The sequence below is a fragment of the Vanellus vanellus genome, assembly GCF_965231255.1.
Source record: "Vanellus vanellus genome assembly, chromosome: 14".
Classification (NCBI taxonomy): domain Eukaryota; kingdom Metazoa; phylum Chordata; class Aves; order Charadriiformes; family Charadriidae; genus Vanellus; species Vanellus vanellus.
The window spans coordinates 8,969,602-8,989,656 of NC_138919.1; the positions used below are offsets into that span (position 1 = coordinate 8,969,602).

The 20,055-nt window shown below is 37.0% G+C and overlaps 1 protein-coding gene across 1 annotated transcript in view; it reads right to left on the reverse strand.

The window, feature by feature from the left end:
• PDXDC1 (pyridoxal dependent decarboxylase domain containing 1) overlaps positions 1–20,055 on the reverse strand; it is a 31,134-nt gene continuing 11,079 nt past the window's right edge. Inside the window, exons 6-23 of the mRNA XM_082490620.1 lie at positions 18,108–18,297; positions 15,710–15,778; positions 15,113–15,191; positions 14,236–14,320; positions 13,533–13,581; positions 13,327–13,428; positions 12,997–13,122; positions 11,650–11,700; positions 10,036–10,099; positions 8,588–8,676; positions 7,770–7,875; positions 6,490–6,661; positions 5,715–5,833; positions 4,775–4,896; positions 2,660–2,752; positions 2,465–2,561; positions 1,131–1,235; positions 1–278 (exon numbers count right to left, since the gene is read on the reverse strand). Of these exons, the coding sequence (XP_082346746.1) occupies positions 16–278; positions 1,131–1,235; positions 2,465–2,561; positions 2,660–2,752; positions 4,775–4,896; positions 5,715–5,833; positions 6,490–6,661; positions 7,770–7,875; positions 8,588–8,676; positions 10,036–10,099; positions 11,650–11,700; positions 12,997–13,122; positions 13,327–13,428; positions 13,533–13,581; positions 14,236–14,320; positions 15,113–15,191; positions 15,710–15,778; positions 18,108–18,297 (1,981 nt within the window). The 3' untranslated portion in view covers positions 1–15. The remainder of the gene's footprint in view (positions 279–1,130; positions 1,236–2,464; positions 2,562–2,659; positions 2,753–4,774; positions 4,897–5,714; positions 5,834–6,489; positions 6,662–7,769; positions 7,876–8,587; positions 8,677–10,035; positions 10,100–11,649; positions 11,701–12,996; positions 13,123–13,326; positions 13,429–13,532; positions 13,582–14,235; positions 14,321–15,112; positions 15,192–15,709; positions 15,779–18,107; positions 18,298–20,055) is intronic.

Sequence of the window (20,055 nt, forward strand, 5' to 3'; positions counted from 1 at the left end):
TCCACAGCCTGGATTTTATCTTTGACTTTCTTGTTCCTCTACCTTCGTGCAGTCATGTGGCGATCTGTCACCTTGAGTGTCCTCTGTGTCTGTCTTTGTTGGCTGTGCCACCTCCTTCCGCTCCTCTGTTTTTTCTGTCTCCAAAGGTCCTTGCTCTTGGCCGGGGGACTGAGTCGGGGGTCTCTGATCCATCTTCTCCAGGTCCTCACAGTGGCTGACTGAACTGGTCTCACTGAATGCATCAGAACTTCTTAAAGACCTTTTAAAGATTTTCTGACCTGTGAAGTGTTTGACAAATGCAGTACCAATGAAGGCAGCGAATACAAAATGTGGCATGCAGACCTTACGTTTCAAAGAAAGTATCTGAATTTTAAAATCTATTTATTTGCAGTTGTGTTTGGGTGCTAACTTGTGCCCTAAACATAGACATACTTTCTTGCAGTTACAGATAGGTATGCAAGGCAGTAGCACCTGTTATTTTATCCTGTGTACACAGAGACTGTTCAAATGCAGCTGAAAAACAAACTGCCTATATGCAGAGTGAAGTCATTCTAGGGTAAAAACTTCCACTGAAAATTGGAGGCTGGAAGCCAACCACCTCAAAAGGGGAGTTAAAACTATGGTTTTCCTGCCAGTCAAATCAACATTAATTACCAATACAACGATACAGAACATGCTATAAATTTAATAGATCTTCACCTTAGAATGACTTTGTCCACAAAATATTAGATAGCAACAGAAACGCAGTTGCTCAAATACATGATTATATATTATTTATGCTTTTATTTCAAATAAAGCTTTTGGCTTGTTTAGCTGCCAATTTTTAAAATTCAATAATCGCATAATATTCCAGAGGCAGATTCCAGACTTCATGGACAGTTGTCAGTTAATGGGATAACAACTTCCTGTAGACCCAGGAAGAATTCTTGGGGAGAAAACAGATGGGGCTGGTGTTACGTGCCATGTTTAAATTCAGGTTTTTAAGGTAGACTTTCAGGCACTAGAAGATGAGCTCTAGTTCCAGATATTATGAAAGATGGAAAATCACGTGGCTCTTCCTGTGTCATGCAACTCATATGGCAGGATGTTTTAGCAAGTTTTAGAAATAGGACTAAGACATAGAAACTTACCAGGAAGTCTTTGCTTTGCAAGGCTGGAGGAAGGAGTGGGTGGTGGAGTAGTGCCTGTGCCTTGGGCTTTTGATACGTATGTAGATTCTGTGGATTCTAGAGAACCTGCAGGTTAAAAAAAAAAAGTGTCAAGTTGAATATAGCACAAACTAGACAAGTTTTCTGTTCATTTGTATTTATAAGGTATGTAACAATCTTATTTTTAATGCCGATTTCTGAAACCGCATGTGCTAGGTTGAGTTGAAACTGCCACTTGATGGTAATCCATTTCTGAGTACTCGGGTACATAAGTGCTGAGACTCACAAAGATGAATAGTTTCCCCTCACACTCACTTCACAACGCTGCTACATCCCATAGTCCTTTTCCCCTTCTCCACTGGACACTGGACATATCCCCAGTGCATTTGGAAGGGGGTTCTAGCTATGAGGCGGTTAAGTATTCCCAAGGAAACCTTGCTGTTCTCTGCTGTAAGAACCTTCCACGCTGCTTACAGACATGCACAGACAGCTGGGCTATTGTTCTAGGTCCAACAGACTCTTTGCTGAGTTCAGGAATATTCTTAAGATTCTACCACAATTTTTACAGTGAAAATTTGTAATTTCAGAAAGCATTATGTTAGTACATCAGTCTTAATGAGGTAAAAGCTATAGATGGTCCTTTTCATATCACTGGACATGCATTACAAATATATGAGTAAAATAATAGTCTTTTACATTGTAATATTCTATTAATTACTGTCTCCCACAAAGCCAGGTTCATGCTAGTCCCCAGCTAGTTTCAGCCTGTCCTTGTCAGCCACTGCACTGTTTACTATGCAAACTTGTACTTCATCAGTGTGGCAATAGCCAGATGATATCTCAAACCAGGATTTCAGACATGAAATTCCAGTAGCACAGTGGAACATCTGAGTGCCACTTTGCAAGCACACTCCAGAGGATACACATGCACATACTTGGGGCAAGCAACATTCTAAAGAGTTGAGCTACCCTGCTAGCTTACATATTCAGAAACACAGCATAAACACCAAACTCTTGCAGTATATGTAGCCAAAAGTCACAGAAATTATTCCTCTGTTAATAAATGCCAATGCCTAATACAACTTTTTTAATGTGACTCAACATGCAAGAACAAAGTGTAAACTGTACAAGTGAGGCTATAAGTCTGTCTTATTGGGTGTTAGAAAAATAGTGAGGAGCATGTTCCTTTGCATTCTGCGGGTGGATTATGTCACTCTCAATCAAATCAGCACAAGAAAGTGTGTTGCAATTTTAGTATAAAATTGGAAACCGTTCTAACGACAGCATAACACGGCTGCAGATGCACTGAGACCTACCTGCTGTTAAGTTAAATGTTCTTCCCTTTGGTGAGGCTTGGAATGGAGAAAACCAGTTCAGCACAGAGCCTACTACAGGTATTTGTCGTAGCACTCCCTGCAAAGTACATAACCAAACATTGGCCGGTGAGCAAGCTACCTATGTGGTGACAAGTGATTTCAAGTCACCTAGACAACTAAAGTTTATAGCCTTACCTCTTCCAGAAGTCGTTCTTCATTTGCTTTCTGAAGCTGAAGTTGTGCTTCCTGTATCCCTTTTCTAACAACTTCAGTCATGTTTTCCAACAGCTAATAAAACCAGAAATTATATTATTATATACATTAGTTGGACTTGAAATCGTCTTTTTAGTTCAGGTTTTGAGGATGTTAACATGGTAGTCAGATATTTTTCTAATTTAAGACAGTATTTGACAATCACTATTTCATTACGACTGTAAATTAAAGAATGTACAGGCTGACTGCGGTTTTTTTTTAAAAGATATACCCAGAGGACAAAATGTCATTTTAAACAGGAATGGTATATATTTTTCTTTTACTTAGAAATGAGCCTGTGACCCAAATTCTTCAGAGATCTGCTTAGCACATAAGTGTTCATCAGATGCTGAATCTGACTGGGAAGAATTTTTAGGTTTATGGAGTACATTTTGGTTTCCAGGAGTACCCAAGACTTCAACCAGCCTCACAGTAAGTCTAACCAGGTATGTGTCAGTTGAGGATCAACTTTCATTTTCAAATTTAATGTATGACTGCCAGTCTGTTCCCTGTGGCATCCTGTGCCAGCATCAGTGATGTTTTATACTGCAAAGGACAAGCAGCTTAGGGGGAGAGCTAGAGGGGCAGTAAAATGAACAAATCCAAAAACCAGTCACAATTTTGTCTTGTGCAAGACAAATGCCAATTTCCATAACTTTATATGGGTGTTAATATTGCACAAGGCCTAGATAACAGGCACTTCCCCCAAAATGCCAAAAATTTGGGTTACTGTCAGTTAGTAAAAACAAAGGAAAAATAGGAAGGTGCTCCTTTTCCCTGGGGAGAGGCAAGCCAGGAACTGACCGCCACAGCAAGCTAAATGCCCCACCATACCGACTACGAAAGGGAGCACAATGGAATTGCATTTAGAGTACAAGGAAGAACCACTTGTGTTTTCTGGTCCCCAGTCAAGATGTTTGTCCTAAATTTTGGTTCTGCCTTTTAGTGTACTTAATCTCTGTCCTAAGGGCTTGCTGATACTGGAGCAGTTTTTTTTTTTTCCTAAAAGCTTCCATCTTATACCAAACTTCACTTATCTAAATGATGCAAGTGTCATTCTCACAAATTGGTTCTGCTTCTCAGTTTTGGATCAAATGGTGGAAGATCCTTTCAGTACCACAGATTTATTGTAGCTGGTTAAAAGGACTGCACCTTTCTGAGTCCTCCGCTACTCTGTTCCTCTCTAGAAGCTTCCGGATCAGAGTGGCCCTTTTTTCTGACACTTGGTTCCTAATCTCTCAACTACAACAGTTAAAAAAAATGAAGGTACTCAACAGACAAACTACCTTTCTTCTTGCCCTCAAAGCAGCATAGGGAGTCAAGAGTGGGCAGAAAGTCTCCAGAAAACACTGCTAGAAGAAGTTTCATTCCCAAAATCAATATATTCCCACTGGCAGAAACAGGCAAAGGATTTCTGAAGTTGTATTTATTTTTTAGGTGAGGAAATTAAATGCCCAGCACTGGAGGAATGAAAGGACAGATTCATTTCTGATGCGCGGGTAATTTAGGAATTCTACTTTAGAGAACATCTGGAGAACTCTAACTAGGTAAATGCTTTTACAAAAAGGAGCTGCATCATCAGCTTTATTACTTCAATAGGTAATTTGTAATTTCCATTTTTAAGCCACCAATTTACAATTTTTCACACACTTTAGGTCATAGTCTTCTCTTAAAGCTGGTATATAAAAAAATCACAGTCCCACCACATCTAGTGATGAGAAACACCAGCTCACAATCAGCCCTCACCTTCCTTTTTGATTTTTATTTGGGGGTTTGGGGTTTTTCGACAGCTTAAATTTTAGTGATAAAATGAGCCTATTTTGGTACTGCCAAAGTTTTTCATTAGAACTAATGACATCAGGACATCCTCAGACTATCATAATCCTGTAACAAAAGTTCTCCTTATGTGGACACAGATAATTACTTCCACAGTAATTAATACAGTTTGTTGCAGGCAAGTACAATTTTTACTTTCACAAAGAACAAAACCACGTCCTGAAGCCAATATGGACGGGGAAAAAAAGGTGCTGAAATGCTCTGTGATTTATTAATACATACTCTTGAATTTTCTTCAATTTCTCTGCCTGTTGCTGCAATAGTTTCAACCAGCTCTGACACGTCCAGGTCCTCAGTTACCATGCCAATATAAACACAGTTCTTCTGCCCTCCAAATTCGGGACCTGTGAGCACAGGGAGAATCAAGTCTTTGTGATGTACAAAAATGCATTCTCACAACAGGCACAACACTCGTGCTTGCGAATCTGGAAATCCTAATACACACACAGACACACTGCAGTAATTAAGGGCAGTATCCGCACAGGTATAAATTATGCAGATTAAAAAAGCTGAGCCCTGCAGGTGTTTAAAAAGAGGAAACAAAAAAAAAACAGTGATATTTTATACAGCCAAGGAGTTGTATAATAAATATCAGCGCTGAGTACGCTTCAAACTTGTTACTTTCTGTCATGTTACTTGGTTCTACAGTTCTAGGGCACTTAATTTTTGAAATCTGACTAGATAAAGATCAGAGTTCTGAGTAAGCAAATTAATATTATTTCAGCTATAACCTGGCAACATGTAAATGTGAAAGTGCTGCTAGTTATCATGAAAGTCATCTGAAGCTTTTAATCTAGCCACAGAAAGCAGTGGACTGGTCAGCGGGTTTGGACTGAGATCTGCTCTTCGCTAACTGAGAAGGCTCGGTTCACAGAGGAGCACTGCAGCCGTTACTCTTTCTGACCAGGAAACCCTTCTTGGTCTAGTTGCTCATGAGTCAGTTTTCACAAGTATTTCTGAGGGCAGTGCACCTTCATCACCCTGCAGAACATGTACCAACTGAAACAGGGGCGAGGGGGAAACAAAGTTACAGGTACTATTTCTACAATAACCCTATAAGTAGCAGTGTAATGAAGTAGCATGTATCGATGCCCTACTGAACCATTATAACACAGCCAGTAAAATGACTATTAGTGTGAAGTTTTTTAAATAGTGCAGTTACCCAAAGAAAAAGTGAGATCCGACTCCAGTTCATTTAATTTTTTCAGAAGTTCTGTATTGATTTTTTCTAGTTCTTTTTCTTGTTTGTCATCATTCTTCCCATCGCTGTGGTAGTTGTATCTTCAAACCAAGCCAGAAGACAGTAATTTCACTTATCAGTACATACAAAAATAGACGTTTAGCGTGTCTCTACAAATTTCTGTATTTTATAAACCAAAAATCTCAAAACATTACAGCTTAGATCAACAAGTTTATCCGTCTTTGTCATCAGTGATTTTGGAGTGGGAGGAGATTGCTGCTGCAAGCGTAACTGAACACAACAGATTTCTAGGTAATGTATTGATTATACTTCAACTGGTTTGACTATACAGAATCCTTCGCACCAGACACTATCAGAGGATCAGAACAGACATTTGAAAGATTTTATTCAGTATATTAGATTTTTATCTATAGTGGTATTCACTAAGTTATACAGTAGGATGCACTTGCATATTACATATCCATCTAATGGTCCACACACTGCCTCCAATATTATAACTGTTGCCCTAATTTTGCTAAAACAGCTCTTCAGCTTTTCTTAAAAAAAAAATATCTCAAAGTAAGCAACGTTAGGAAAGTAATTTTTTAAAAAGTACTCAAAAGTTTCAACTGGGTGCAAAACCAGATACTAATCAGCAAACAACACACACAAATCACCACTAAAGAGATCACATATTCCTTTCTGTTAATGCACAGTCTATTCAAACATATAATGAAGAAAATACTGAAAAATTTACCTTACAACACCTAATCCTGGCCAGCTGAGATCTTCAATATACAACAGGCCTACTGTTCTTCTCACTTCTTGCTCAAATTCCTCTCTCAGTTGCAGTGTACTTGTCAATACTGGTATCTTCATTTTTAAGCAGTCTACTAACTGATCAACATCTTGTATTTCAGTTCCTAAAACTAAAGAGCTGATGTGTTAGTGTGCAACAGAAGTGAACGGACATCACACACGTATCTGAATTAAGTAATCTGTAAAGAAGCCACTCTAAGTCAATCATAAATACAATTTATAGATAGTATTGAAATATCTGGATCTATCCAACAGTGGGTTTTCTTCAATTATCTATCCACTGATAAATCAAAATGGAGAGAGCTAAGATTTCATAAAAAATAAGCTATTAAAAAGGATTTTCCGATGTTACAACCTAATAAGGACAATACCCTTTTTCATTACACCAGTAGCTAGCATCAGAAAAATTTCCCTTCCTATAACCAAACAGATCATGAGGTAGCTTCCATGCCACTTTAACACAAAACAAAACCAACCAACCACCCACCACAGCATCACCTACTAATTTTATTCCAAGATCTACTTTTCTGTGTACACCAAGATCCTCTTGCATCAGGTGCTTTGATAGCCTCAGCCACTCCCCTGCCCAAGCTAAAAGGAGATACCATGCATCACTCGCAGCCCCTGCAAGTTGCTCTGTGCATCTGCCGAGTCTAAACAAAGTATGTAGACAGTGCTAACTTAAACACGAAATTTAAGACACTTTCCAGAACAGATTTTTATCCCCCCCCCCAATTATAGAAAAACATAGAGGTTTAGTAAATAATTATCCTAGTTAAGTAGCTGTATTTTGAACACAAGCACCATTCAGTGTTGAAACACCTGTGTAGAAAGGTCAAGCATCTTTTGTTAAGCAGCCGAGAGAAGAAAAGGTAGGGATGATTTATCCTTCATATTTCTTTTATAACTGCTAGAAACAAATAGCTTCTCCCCTTGCTTTGCCTAATGAATTTAAAAATGATCAGTAGAAGTCTTTCTCTGCAGAGGTAGTGAGGCAATGTCACTCGCAACAGCTAAGCTACCACTAATGCCCCCATTGCTGAGGCACAGCAGAATGAGAAAGCCAAGATTGTTTTGTTTTGTTTATCAGAAAATCCTCACCATAGGAGAATATACTAAAGAGTTTCTTGAACATATCTGCTTTTACACCAGGAGATTGTTCTACAATTCTATAGCAAATCCCAGTTTTCACAAGCAGCTGAATTAAGTGAACATTACCTGCAGAAGTCATTAGTGGGCTAAAACGCACACATGTGCCTTCATCTTCCAGTTCTACCACATCAACTCCACTGGCAGGAACGAGCTGTGCCAACTGCTCTCCTAGCTGAAGGGACAAGGCACAGTTACAGAAACGCAGGGAGCATGACCTCCTGCAGCCGCCGACTCAGGCTAGATGCTTCCCACAGTTAAGGAGAACCACATGCTAAACATTTTTCTGTATTTCTCATAATCACTTCTTGTAACAAAATACTTTAGCTTGCCCGTGATATGACAAAGTTGGACATATACTTAAAATCATGAAAATTCAGGATAAGCTACAAGTGTCAGAAGTTTCTGCAAAATTGTCACTGTCATTAAGTATGCTATGATTACTATGCAATTAATCCAAAATAGTTATGCGCTCAGCTCTCAAAGCACAGGCTTTTAGAATTAATTCTCTTAAGATCTGGAAAAGAAAGACTGCCTATTCATGAATACACAGACATTGTCCATGAAGTATCTAGCCGATTAAAGAGTTTTAAAGTTTTCACATATTCCCACAAGACCAAGAAACAAAATCCACTACCAACAGCTTAAGATGCAGTAATAACTCCAGTAATAATTACATGTAAAATAATCAGAAATGTGAAAGCAACTTTGTTTCAGAGCAAATTCGCCTTTTAAATCCAAAATGCCCACTAGCTTTGCAAAGGATATCAGATCAAGAATAACTATCAAGCTACTCTACCAAAGGTTTTATAATTACTGATGAACCCCTCCAGAAGCATTCCATTGCCACTTCTTTTTCCTTCAAGAGAAAAAGCATCCATTCTTACCCACTGATTGAAAGTGTCATAAATGTGTCTTTCGTTGCTTATTATGGGGTGCTGAATAGTTGAGGCCTGTGCAGCATGTGAGGTTTGATCTGAATCCAAAGATATAAGAATCAAAGAAGCGGATTTTTATTTACTTAATCAAACAAAAGGCAACCTAAAATTTAGATAAAAGACAACTACACTTCCTAGGTAATGTAACACATCTACACAATGTACTGGACCTCAAGCAAACTAACAAGGATTTTTTTTTTAAAGGTACATTGAACATAACAAATACTAGAAGTAAAACAGAGCGTTGAATATACTTGTTTTAAAAACAATGAATAAAATGCTTCTCTTGGTTTTGAGGTTCAAATTTCTGTTGAGAAATAAATCCAATGTTTTAAACAAAGCAAAATTCTTTCACAGCAGGCTGCAATATTTAGTTTGATGCATTCAGCTACTTTTTAAATCTGATTTTAATGATTACTTTCTGTTTTAAACCACACAAAAATAATACTAAGGATTTAAGAGTCCATTACACTCATACAACATACAGAAGTGGCCAAACATCTCACACCCTTCTAATTCAGGTGGGTGACTCCTCCCTAGTAAAGCTTTTCAAATAAATGCATTAACGTAGAAAGCAATCCACCAAGTCACTGGACCTGGATCAATAGGTTTACTTTGCGAGTGCAACCGCTAATTAGATTAGAACCAAAACCAATTCTACCCCGTGCCCAACACAAAAAATCCACAGATGATTTAAATCTACACTTGTAACAAAACTACAAAGTCTTCTAGCAGTCTTTTGCCTCATCCCAGCTGGACATGTCCCCACCTTCAGAGTGTGCACGTACAACCAGCACAACAACAGCCTCCTATAACTAGCAGGACAAAAATCCTCTCTCTTGGAGAGCACATCTAAGCAAGGATGTTCTGCTCAGAGCCATGTGGCATGGGTACTGTATAGCCGTGACAGTATTTCCAGAGCTGTTCCTGAAGTGTTATGCTATTTTTACACTTGCTGTTGCAGCAGTTTTAATCAGTAAAACAGAGAAACATGGTTCTTACAACTAGCCACTAAATTTAAAAGGAAGAGACAGCTTGAACAAAGCCAAGGAAGATCTTCCCCCATCAGTACACTCAAGCACAGCTTGCAGCTTACCAGAGACTTACATCATCTGCTCTCAAGATCAAAATCATATGCAAATCTCTCCTCACTTAAGAAGGCAGAAAATGACTTGTTATGAAAATTTGAAACACTGCAGTCTATCTAAAAAAAGAAGCTATCACATGTATGGATTCTATCACTAGATCACCACCAGCATTCACAACCTTTTTAAAAGCATGTTACACAAGAGAAGTGCACTACGTAACATTTACCTCATCAAATTCATTTTACAAATTAGTAGTTTAAAAAACTGTAAAGAGAGTTTTTTGGTTTTGCTTTCAAACAAATCACATACCTCTGTTTGAATATTCCCGGAAGAACTTGAAAACCACCACTGGTGAACTCAGTTCATCTTCAACCTTAAAAAAAAAAATTAGATATATTTTCACATATTTTTTTTTTTTTTAAGATTTAACACTGCGTATCATTCCTTAGACTGCTGAGCAAAGCAGATCATTTTGTTCTGACAGCAGTAACAATGTTCATACTATCTCAGTATTAGAACTTAACTCTAAGAGTGTAAACATATCTGTAAACACAGGAAAGTAAATCATTATTCAGTTAAAAAAGAATTGTATTGATTTAAGGTATGCATAATTAACATTTGGGCACTACAAAGCAAGAAACCTAAGCATGTTCATTAGCAAATATATTGTATTAAATAGTTTATTAGCTTGAAGTATTTTCAGATATTAACATTTTAAAAGTTCTCTTGGAAATTGCTCCAGAATCATTGGAGAACATCAAGAAAGTTCCAGCAGGAATACCAAGATTAGAATTCATCCAGCTTTGGGGATAGGAGAAATGGACTGGGCAACTTCTGGAGGCAATGTAAGGCTACATTTCACAACCCTAAAATCACAAGATTTATTTAAGTAGAAGGGGGAAGTGCTACTCCCAAGGCCATTAATACTCTTGGAAAAACAATTTTTACAAAAATGGTTGTTGTCAATCAGAATGAACCATGAATTATCTATTGCCCCAGAAAACTAAGCTAAATGTATTTTCTATACATCAAGTTCAGTTAAAATTGGGGGGGAGGGGGAGTAAAGCCACCAACTCCTGTTGAACACATCTCAGAGAAACCAAATTTGGAATGAATACATTAGATGTAATTTCTTAAACTATTTATGGTGTAAAAACCTCAGCCAGGATAATTTTTGCGTACGCTTTCACAGGGTTCACAATATCATCCCAACAGCAGGGTAAGATGCAGCCAGAATATCATAGAATCATAGAATGGTTTAGGTTAGAAAGGACCTTGAAGATCATCAAGTTCCAACTCCCCTGCCATAGGCAGGGACACCTCCCACTAGACCAGGTTGCCCAAGACCACGTCCAGCCTGGCCTTGAACACCTCCAGGGATGGGGAATCAACAACCTCTCTGGGCAACCTGTTCCAGTGCCTTACCACCCTCAAAGTGGAAAATTTCTTCCTAATGTTTAATCTGAACCTGCCCTCTTCCAGTTTAAAGCCATTCCCCCTCGTCCTATCACTACATGCCCTAGTAAAAAGTTCTTCCCCAGCTCTCCTGTAGGCCCCATATTAGAGACCCTCTAATATATTAGAGAGGTTTATGGAAACTGGTTTCATAAATGTATTACTGAACAAATCCATGTTTTAAATGGAATGAAATCAACTCTGGAAACAATTTCAGGATGTTGTCCTGTTAGCTCCACTGACTGCATGAGTACACACCAATGGAACAAATACAATCCAGAGGTCACACACAACCAAGCCACACGATGTCACTGAACACCAGAACTTAATTAGAAAGATACCAAGCATCTTGAAAACAATGGCTATGATTTAAGTAATATTTTTAAATAATTTTTAATCAAAGTTATTCTTATCATTTAACAAGCAAAGACTAAGCTATACAACTAAAGTATTAAATGCAGACTGTACCGAAGTTTTAATGAAATCCAGGTTTTTCAAGTTTTCCAGCAACCTTTGACTCTAAAAGACCACAGCAGAAGGCAAACAAAAGAAAGAGACAAACATACGGTTTTAGAAGTTGAAAATTATTCTGAAAAGCATCAAATAGTCAATGCCATAATTTCTATTTCTGAACAAACCCCTACAATGCATCAGAGATTCATCCAGTTCTGAACTGTAAATTTAGAATATAATGGAAAAATATGTTCTGTTTTCAGTAAAACACTGACTACAAAGCAATTTTCATTAAAATAAAGTCTCGGTGTATTTGTTGACAAAGTTCCACAGATATTACAACTCCATTGACACAGTGTATAGCAGAACAGTTCATTTTCTCAAAGCTACCATAGCAACTGGTTATGATGGCTTTCTAAATTATTTTCATTAGAAAAGACATTCTTACATTGTGGTTTAAGACTTAATATACTATTATAAAAGCTAAGATCAAAGCTAAGATCAATCTTAGATGCTATGAAATCTTAATGACTAACGATACTTCATCACTCTTTCGGGTCTTTCATGCCAATAGCGTCTTCACTAACCGTTACAGAAACACTCCATTTCATTTTGCCCTTCTTTGTAATTTTTGTAAGTGCTGTACCTTTAAGGAAAAAATGTTTTGCATATAAACAATGCATTTTTAAACTAACACATTATATTGGACTTTAATTTTTACTAGGGTAAGGACTCAACTTCAAAAACAATGCACTTGCCACTGTATCCGAAGAAATGTTTTGAAGTCCTTTTTGTCAGGCATTCATAACTTAGTATTACTTATATCGATACAATGCCAAGTAGAGTAGGAAAATAAGAAAGTCTTTCTCTGAAGAGCTTTCAAGCAAAATAGTTGAAACAGCGAAGTGACAAAAAAAAGAAATGATTACGTTACTTCACTGTTTAGAAAGAACAAGGATTAAGTATTTATCATTAAAAAACCCTAATAAAATACACAATCTAATAGTAAAAGCACATCCTTCCCTCAAACACTTTACTCTGCTTTAATAATTTGTTTGTAACACAATATGAACCACTGTGGCATTTTGTCAAAAACTACAGTATTTTAGTTGATTCTTCTACAGTGCATCACAATAATCAAAAAGATGTATTAAGAGCTGTAATAACACCATTTATAAGTAAAATGGTGTTCTGTGATAGCCATCTGGATATTGCTTGTACTGTAGTTGCTATCTGAACTTTCTTTCTGCTTGGAGTCTCAAACTGTTAAATCAGATAGTGAGGATTCTTAAGAACAGTCTCCAACTCATACTCAAAGAAGCAAAGTATCCATAAACAATGTGCCAACCAGCTGTTGCTTACTAGTTGTGAGGCATGCTTTATCCTCTCCACAATCCCATCGTGGCCCAGGTACTGCAAGGAGAGCCACAGTGGCAGGGCACGGAGCTTCTCCACAGGCTGACTCGATGTCAGGCCAGCTGCTAAGGACTAAAGAGGAAAATAAACAATAAACAAACCACTATTAACCTCTCCAATTATTCCATTTTTGCCAGCTTATGGAATATGTCACAGCTTAAATAGGGGAGCTTTTACAAATCATAATATAGATGCTTATGCAGAACAAGACACTACAGCACAAAGAAAATTAAAGTCTCAAGATCCTGAGAACAATGACTGAGAATTTAAACATACCAAAGATGGATCCTCATGTCTGTAGAGCGTCACTGCAGGTACAGCTGGGAGACCCAGCCAGGAACCCAGAGTAAGAGTCATGCTGTCACACTTTGTAGCAGCCTGAATTTTATTACAATAAGCAGAATATAAGCCATATATATTTTGATTAGCTCATGACCTTAAAATCTAGAGCGCATTGAGATTTTAGAGCTAGTAAAACATACCAGTACAGAAGAGGAGACGTAACCCAAAGCCAAAGTTGCCAAATTCACACTAGAAAAATAAAGTGGTTTTAGCACATATTAAATATGTATTAAGAGACAGCATTTTAATCTTCAGTTTAAATATTTTATGTTGATGTGTAAAGGGAGGTAATTTTGGTTTGTATGTTATTCATTACCGATGCAGTAGTAGAGCAATGGAGTCTTCATTAACATTGTTTAAGTTCTTGGAATTTCTCTTCCTCTTGGTTTAATCCTCCCCCCAGTTATGTTGCACACTGCACTTGCAGCAGTCTTCCTGACAACCTTCATTAAAGTGTCATTTCTTCCATGCTTATTTCATTGTCCTTTCTCATTCTCAATAATCACCATATAATGTCTCCCCTGACTTGTCCTATAATGTCTTTTTATTCTTATTCCAAACTCTTCAAAGCAAGGGTAGATAAGATTACCATCTGAGTAAAAGTAACCGCTAACCTATGCTGAAATAACCACTCCAATTAATTATTCCTGTATATGTTAAAAAAAAAAAAATCTGAATCTCATACAGTGACAAAATTATAACCATATAAAATGCTTAATATGGCAAAAATAAACATGGTCCAATGGCCCTCTACTAGCTAGTTAGCTGTAAAATTATGTGCTATCCATTAGTCAGAGTTTTTAATGAATATCGTTACACAGAAATAAATTTCAAGTTTCATACCCTTCTACATGGAGCCACATATTATACTGCTCACAAAGTTCCTTCAGTCGGCCAAGTTTATCTGTGTGCCCAGCACCTGGTGTCCCTTTGTTGAAAAGGAATAAAAGGCAATCACAAAGGATCAGCACGTAAGCTAGGATTTTACATAAAAGGACCTCTGGTATTGTCAAAAAAGTCACATAAGAGCAGGAAAGAGGATGTTTAAAAAGAGCCTACTGCACAATACTTGTATTTGGTTCATCATGACTTATGAGCAATTGGAATTCTAGACAAAAAATAAAGATACTTGTTTTGCTTGTCAATATACGTTAAAAATACGGAGAAAATTAGATGTTCTAGGCACTCAGACTCAGCAGCCTCAGATAAAAATTGCAGACATTTTTAATATGTTCAAAGTATGACCTCAACTAACGGAAACTAAACCAAGATTAACATCTCAGATATTTTTCCAAGTCCAAAGCAAGTAACGGTTACCTCCTTCATTCGTACTTAAAACAAATTTTGTTCATGAGCAGCTCTGTTTAATTAACTAAAAGAAAAATGTAATTTTTAAAGTTAAAGTTGATGGCACATCCATCAAAAAATTTTGAAGTGTTAACGTGAAACTGATTTTCAAGAAGAGATTTGCACTCACTAAATAAGTTCTACTCACATTAGTATATCAACTGACATAAGCAGAACTGTAGCAGTACACCGCAACTCAGTTAAATAAAAACCCCTCTAGATAGATAATTATTGTGTGGTTGTTAAGATATTTCCTGATATTTCTTGACATACAACCACTGAGCTGTTTAAGAAAATACATTTTTATTTTGGATTTTATATATGTTAATGAAATAGTGTGCCTTTTCTGTTATTGTTTGTCCATAGCACTTACCAGCATTGGCCACAAGCAACAAAGGCAGTTTTCCAGACTCAACATCATCTTTAATCAATCTGTCCAACAAAGCAACATCCTGTTATCAATAAGAAAAAGATATGTATTTATAAATATGTTTGTCAAACAATACAGAATTGTTTCTGCTGAACTGGAAAAGTGCGTTAGCAGTGAAAATGGACAGCATTCTGAAGTTCTGGAAGACATTATTAATGTCTGTCTTTGTGGCTTGCAGTTTCTTCTTCTCAAAGGTAAAATAACCTGAAGGTTTGATAAATTATTTGTGAAAAAATACATCACATAGTTTGTAAATGTACCTCTGACTACACATATTCTAGAAATCTTGGAGTAAAACACACCTTACTACATGCCATTAAAAATATCTTGCAAACGACAGGACCAAGATGCAAGCTGCTAGCTTTTCAGAAGATTTCAATCTATGATTTGTACAGCTTATAGCTGAACAGGAGACTTAGAGATTGAAAAAGTACATTAATAAGCTTTTCCTAACAACATACTTGACATTCATTCAATGAGGCTTTAAAAAAAAAATTAAAAAAACAAAACCAAAAGAGCTTTTAAGGAAGACAAACTTACCATTTGGTGTTGTGATCCAAACATAGTGTTACAAGGCACACGGCACATGCAAGAAAGGGGTAATCCTAGCTGCAATAAAAATGATGCCATTTCAACAACCAAGACATACTCATTTTAAGCGTTCACAGAAAAAGAGTGACACAAAAAATAGTAAACATGACAATAAAAATATGGATATTACATTATAAAGTAAGTTTTCTGCTAAAACTTATAATCAAATTAATAGCAGAGAAAAGAAAGCACAGGAAAAAGTGGAAAAACACAGTCAACTTTTGGTTAGCATCAACATCAACTGCATTCAGTTTTTCTAATGAGGTACCTGTGCCCTGTAAAAAAATGTAAACTCAATCCTCTTTTTCTTGGCCACCCTGCAATTAATACATCCTATAAGCAAACTTGTGCTTTGTGCACAGGCCATGTTCCCCTTGGAAAATCACTAGACCAGTGAAATCCAGTTGATCATACTCATCACTGAACAGAAGGTTCAGCAAATGAGGAGAACTATAGTTACAGACTAGTTTGGTTGTATCCTTTCATTTAACATAAATTGAATTCATGTCTGATTACCCAGTTCCAAGTATCTGCTCTACAATATACACTACTTCTCAAAATCTAAGATAAAAAGCTATCACTTTTAAGTCCAGCTATCACCTAAAGTGGACAGGTTACCTTATAAAACAGATAAGGCATCACTGTTGTTAGTAGTATCTACTCTGTACTCAGAAGAAAAAGGCTCCCAAAATGCTGATTCTTAGCAGTATTTCTTGTATCAACAAGTTTCGGTCAATAACTACATGCAACATTTGGCTTACCAAAGACACCGACTTACTCCAATGAACATTTACCACCTGCTTCCCAAACCATTTTGGCCGAGACAAGCTCCATCTACGATACCAATTTTACTTCTCTGCAGTCTAGATTTTTAATCTGTTAGTAGTACCTCTGTCTGCCTTTTATAAAGTCTTGAAAAACAAGGGCCCTAAGAACTTGACTTTTCATTTCAGCGCATGTTAAGTTTGAAAAATATCACTAGCATGCTGAATGTTGGGTATGCAATAGGAAAGTCTGTATATGGCCTGAATTAGATTATTTAAGTCTACAAACATTCATGCAACTAAATACTTGGCAAAACCAACAAGTTTTAAACATAATTATGAAAAACTGGGTTTCTTTAAAGCGCTGGGTTGTGGGGGTAATCTTGCTATTCCAAACAAGACTTTTTGAAACGGGATCAGCATAGCGTACTTCTCCCTCAGTGGTTTTCCTTTAAAAAATGATAATGTTTTTTGGAAATAAGAGTACAGGGGCATTATTCAGTACAAATTTTGCAATAACTCATTGTTTGGAAATCCAGTATGTTTGGGCATGGGTTTTTTTCACCATTGCCAACAGCTTATGTAAAGTGCAATGCAACCTAGAAACAATCACTCAAAGAAAAAAAAGTTAGCGTGTAGGATCCTTTCACTAGAAATATTCAGAAAATTTCTCTTCCTACCACTGTATCATTGCTACAAAACACAGACTGCAAATGCAACCTGAAAGTATTTTTTCCAAACAAATGGTTTCAATTTAAACGTGGTCCACTACAGCTGCGGAGGTTATCTTATCCCCAGTATGGGCTTTGCTTCCTTTGCCAATGTTTTATAATTATGTTGGAAATCACAATTAATAAAGCAATACCAACACACTGTATAACATTTTTCTATTACTAGCTTGCAGATATTTGGCTGGCATCAAAGTATGGTTTCACCTCAGACTCCCTTCCCCTCCCACCCCCCACTGTGTTGCTGTTTAGTCACATCGCTATTGTTTCTACCATACGGAAACATAAGAAGTTTTCAAAATCATCTAAGTTATGCTTTTCCTAAAATCAACCTTTCTGAGGCCAAAGCTCATTCCTCATTCTTCAAAACATCCCTTTTCTTACTGTGTTTCAACAGGCAGACACATCATCCTAAGCCTTAGAAACGTATATAAGTTTATGAGTTATAAAAATCTACTACATCCATAGAAAGGCAAAGAACAGATGAGGATGAAGGGAATCAGCTCGTGAGGAACACTGATCAAACAATTGTGTGGAAGGAACAGGAGAGCTGCAGAGAGAGCCGGCTTATCTTGCTTGGGGTATTCAGTCAAGACAGGAGCATTAGGGAAAATTCTGGAAGAAGCTTCACTTTTAACAGTGGAAGTTCCAGGCAGACATATGGATCTAAAGGAAAAATTTCATTGTCCCCAACCAATTTACAAGACTGCTGCCAGTAGTGTACCAGACTGTACTGCAAATATCAGTTTCTTGCAGGAAAAATCTGAATATATTTTTAAAATCTAAGTTTCAAGTAGGCAATATGAAGCCAGGTAAGTTCTACTTCCAGCTAAAACCCCAACTGATTCACTTTACCTGATTGCAGAGAGCTTGGCCCAAGCCTGTTCTAGCTGCAGAACTAATGTATATGACAGGCTGCTTAGTATAGAGCACGTTAAATCCTTCTACTGTATAATCTTCATAGCGTGTATGAATAACAAGTCGACAGATTTTTAGGAGACCTTCACGATCATCTTCATGATAATACGCTGAACCATTTTCATACCTGCAAGAAAAGCCAAGTAAATATGACCAACAAAACCAACAGCCAGTTTACTGACTAAAATAACACTGGCCAGCATAGGAACTCATAAGAGGACAAAGAAGATAGATTAAAAAACCCTTCTATTTTCCAAGGATAAAGTAAAGTAGAAGGAAACTTTGATGAGACAGGCTGGGATTAACAATGACGAAAGCCTAGTATATATTTTCATTTAGACTCAGAGATAAAGTAAGATAGAACAAACATCTGGGTTCCTACGGATTTCCTTCACAGAGTTCAAAACCGTGCTTACCAAGAGCGCAGCGGGGGAGGAAACACACAAAAGGCTTCACCTGGGTTTAATAAATATGTGAATTTTGGACTGCTAATTTTAAAGAGAAAGCAACCTGACATTCTTTAAGTTAAGTTAGTAAAATCGGAATAAGACACACGAAATAAGGTAAATGGGAGAAACTTGCAAACTTTATTATGAAATCACAAATCAAGATATTTTGTAATACCCAAAATTACCGGTATCATTTGTATTTTAGAGAGTTTGAAAATAAGAGCACAAACTAATACAATCTATTCAGCACACTGCAAGATAGTTTTCCAGATATTTGAAATATATGAGTTACATAAATGAAGTATATTTTTCCCCAGGAATATTTTAATGATTTTACTGCTATTTTGCCTTCAATCTGATTTATTAGGCATGTTTCCTTGGGGCTTATGGGGGTGTGGGCATCTGCTCCTCCCCCTCTTTTTTTAACCCTTCTAAGAATCAAACTCAGATCAGCACATCAACACTTACAGTCAAGAAACAAGAATAAAGTAACCAAAGAAGAGACAAGGTATGACTGTTCCACATTGAGGGCAATCCCTCAGCTGTCTTAACTATAGAAAAGGAAACAGCAACAGTAGTAGGGTACGTCAATTTATTAAGCAACTTGCAAGCTAGATTTTTCTTTTAGAGTTTTTGTACAACACCTAAGTCAGTGGTCTTGCAAAATTTAAGAGTGAGATTTATCACTAACTTTACAAAAAGGCCCTGAAACATCTTAGGTTATCACAGACTATTTGATGCACAAATACTGCTGAGTATTCCAGAGCTAGAGTCCAGAATGACCCACATGCAAATACCTACTTCACCTTTACACAACAGTTCTGTGATCTAACACGGACAAAGGGTAATTCCCCTAGTATTGCTCATAGCCACATAAAATATCAAGAAGTACAAAGCAGTTCACAGCACGGTATTTGTTCAATGCTGTTGCCTGCGGGTCACAAAACTTTGGGGATTATGGTCCACCAGATACCCACCATTAATCGCAAAATCACAATGTTATTGAGTATTTGATTCAAAACAGAAATATTTTTGTTACCCATGCCCTTTAGAAACATCACTGACACTCTCTATATACACATACATTTGTCAAAATAGCTGGATTACCTGAAACTTCTCAAATTTCATCATTGCACAGGGTTTCACCATCTTTAAGTCAAAGACGGATAATAATTGAATTTATAAAATAGTTCTGATAGAGGTGAGCCCGTCAATATAAGAAAAATCCTTTGTAATTCTAACAACTAAATTTGGGTTAACTTCAGTTGTATTTTTACCTTTTCATCTTGCGCTGTGCTAAAAAAAAAAAAAAAAATAAATAAAATCTTCTCCTCAGTAGCACTGGCAAGATTTTCTGAAAGATACAGTACCATGAGAGGGAGAAAGTGTGAAGTTGTGGGGATTTTTGGTTCAGGAAGAAAAAAAGGAATTTCTAA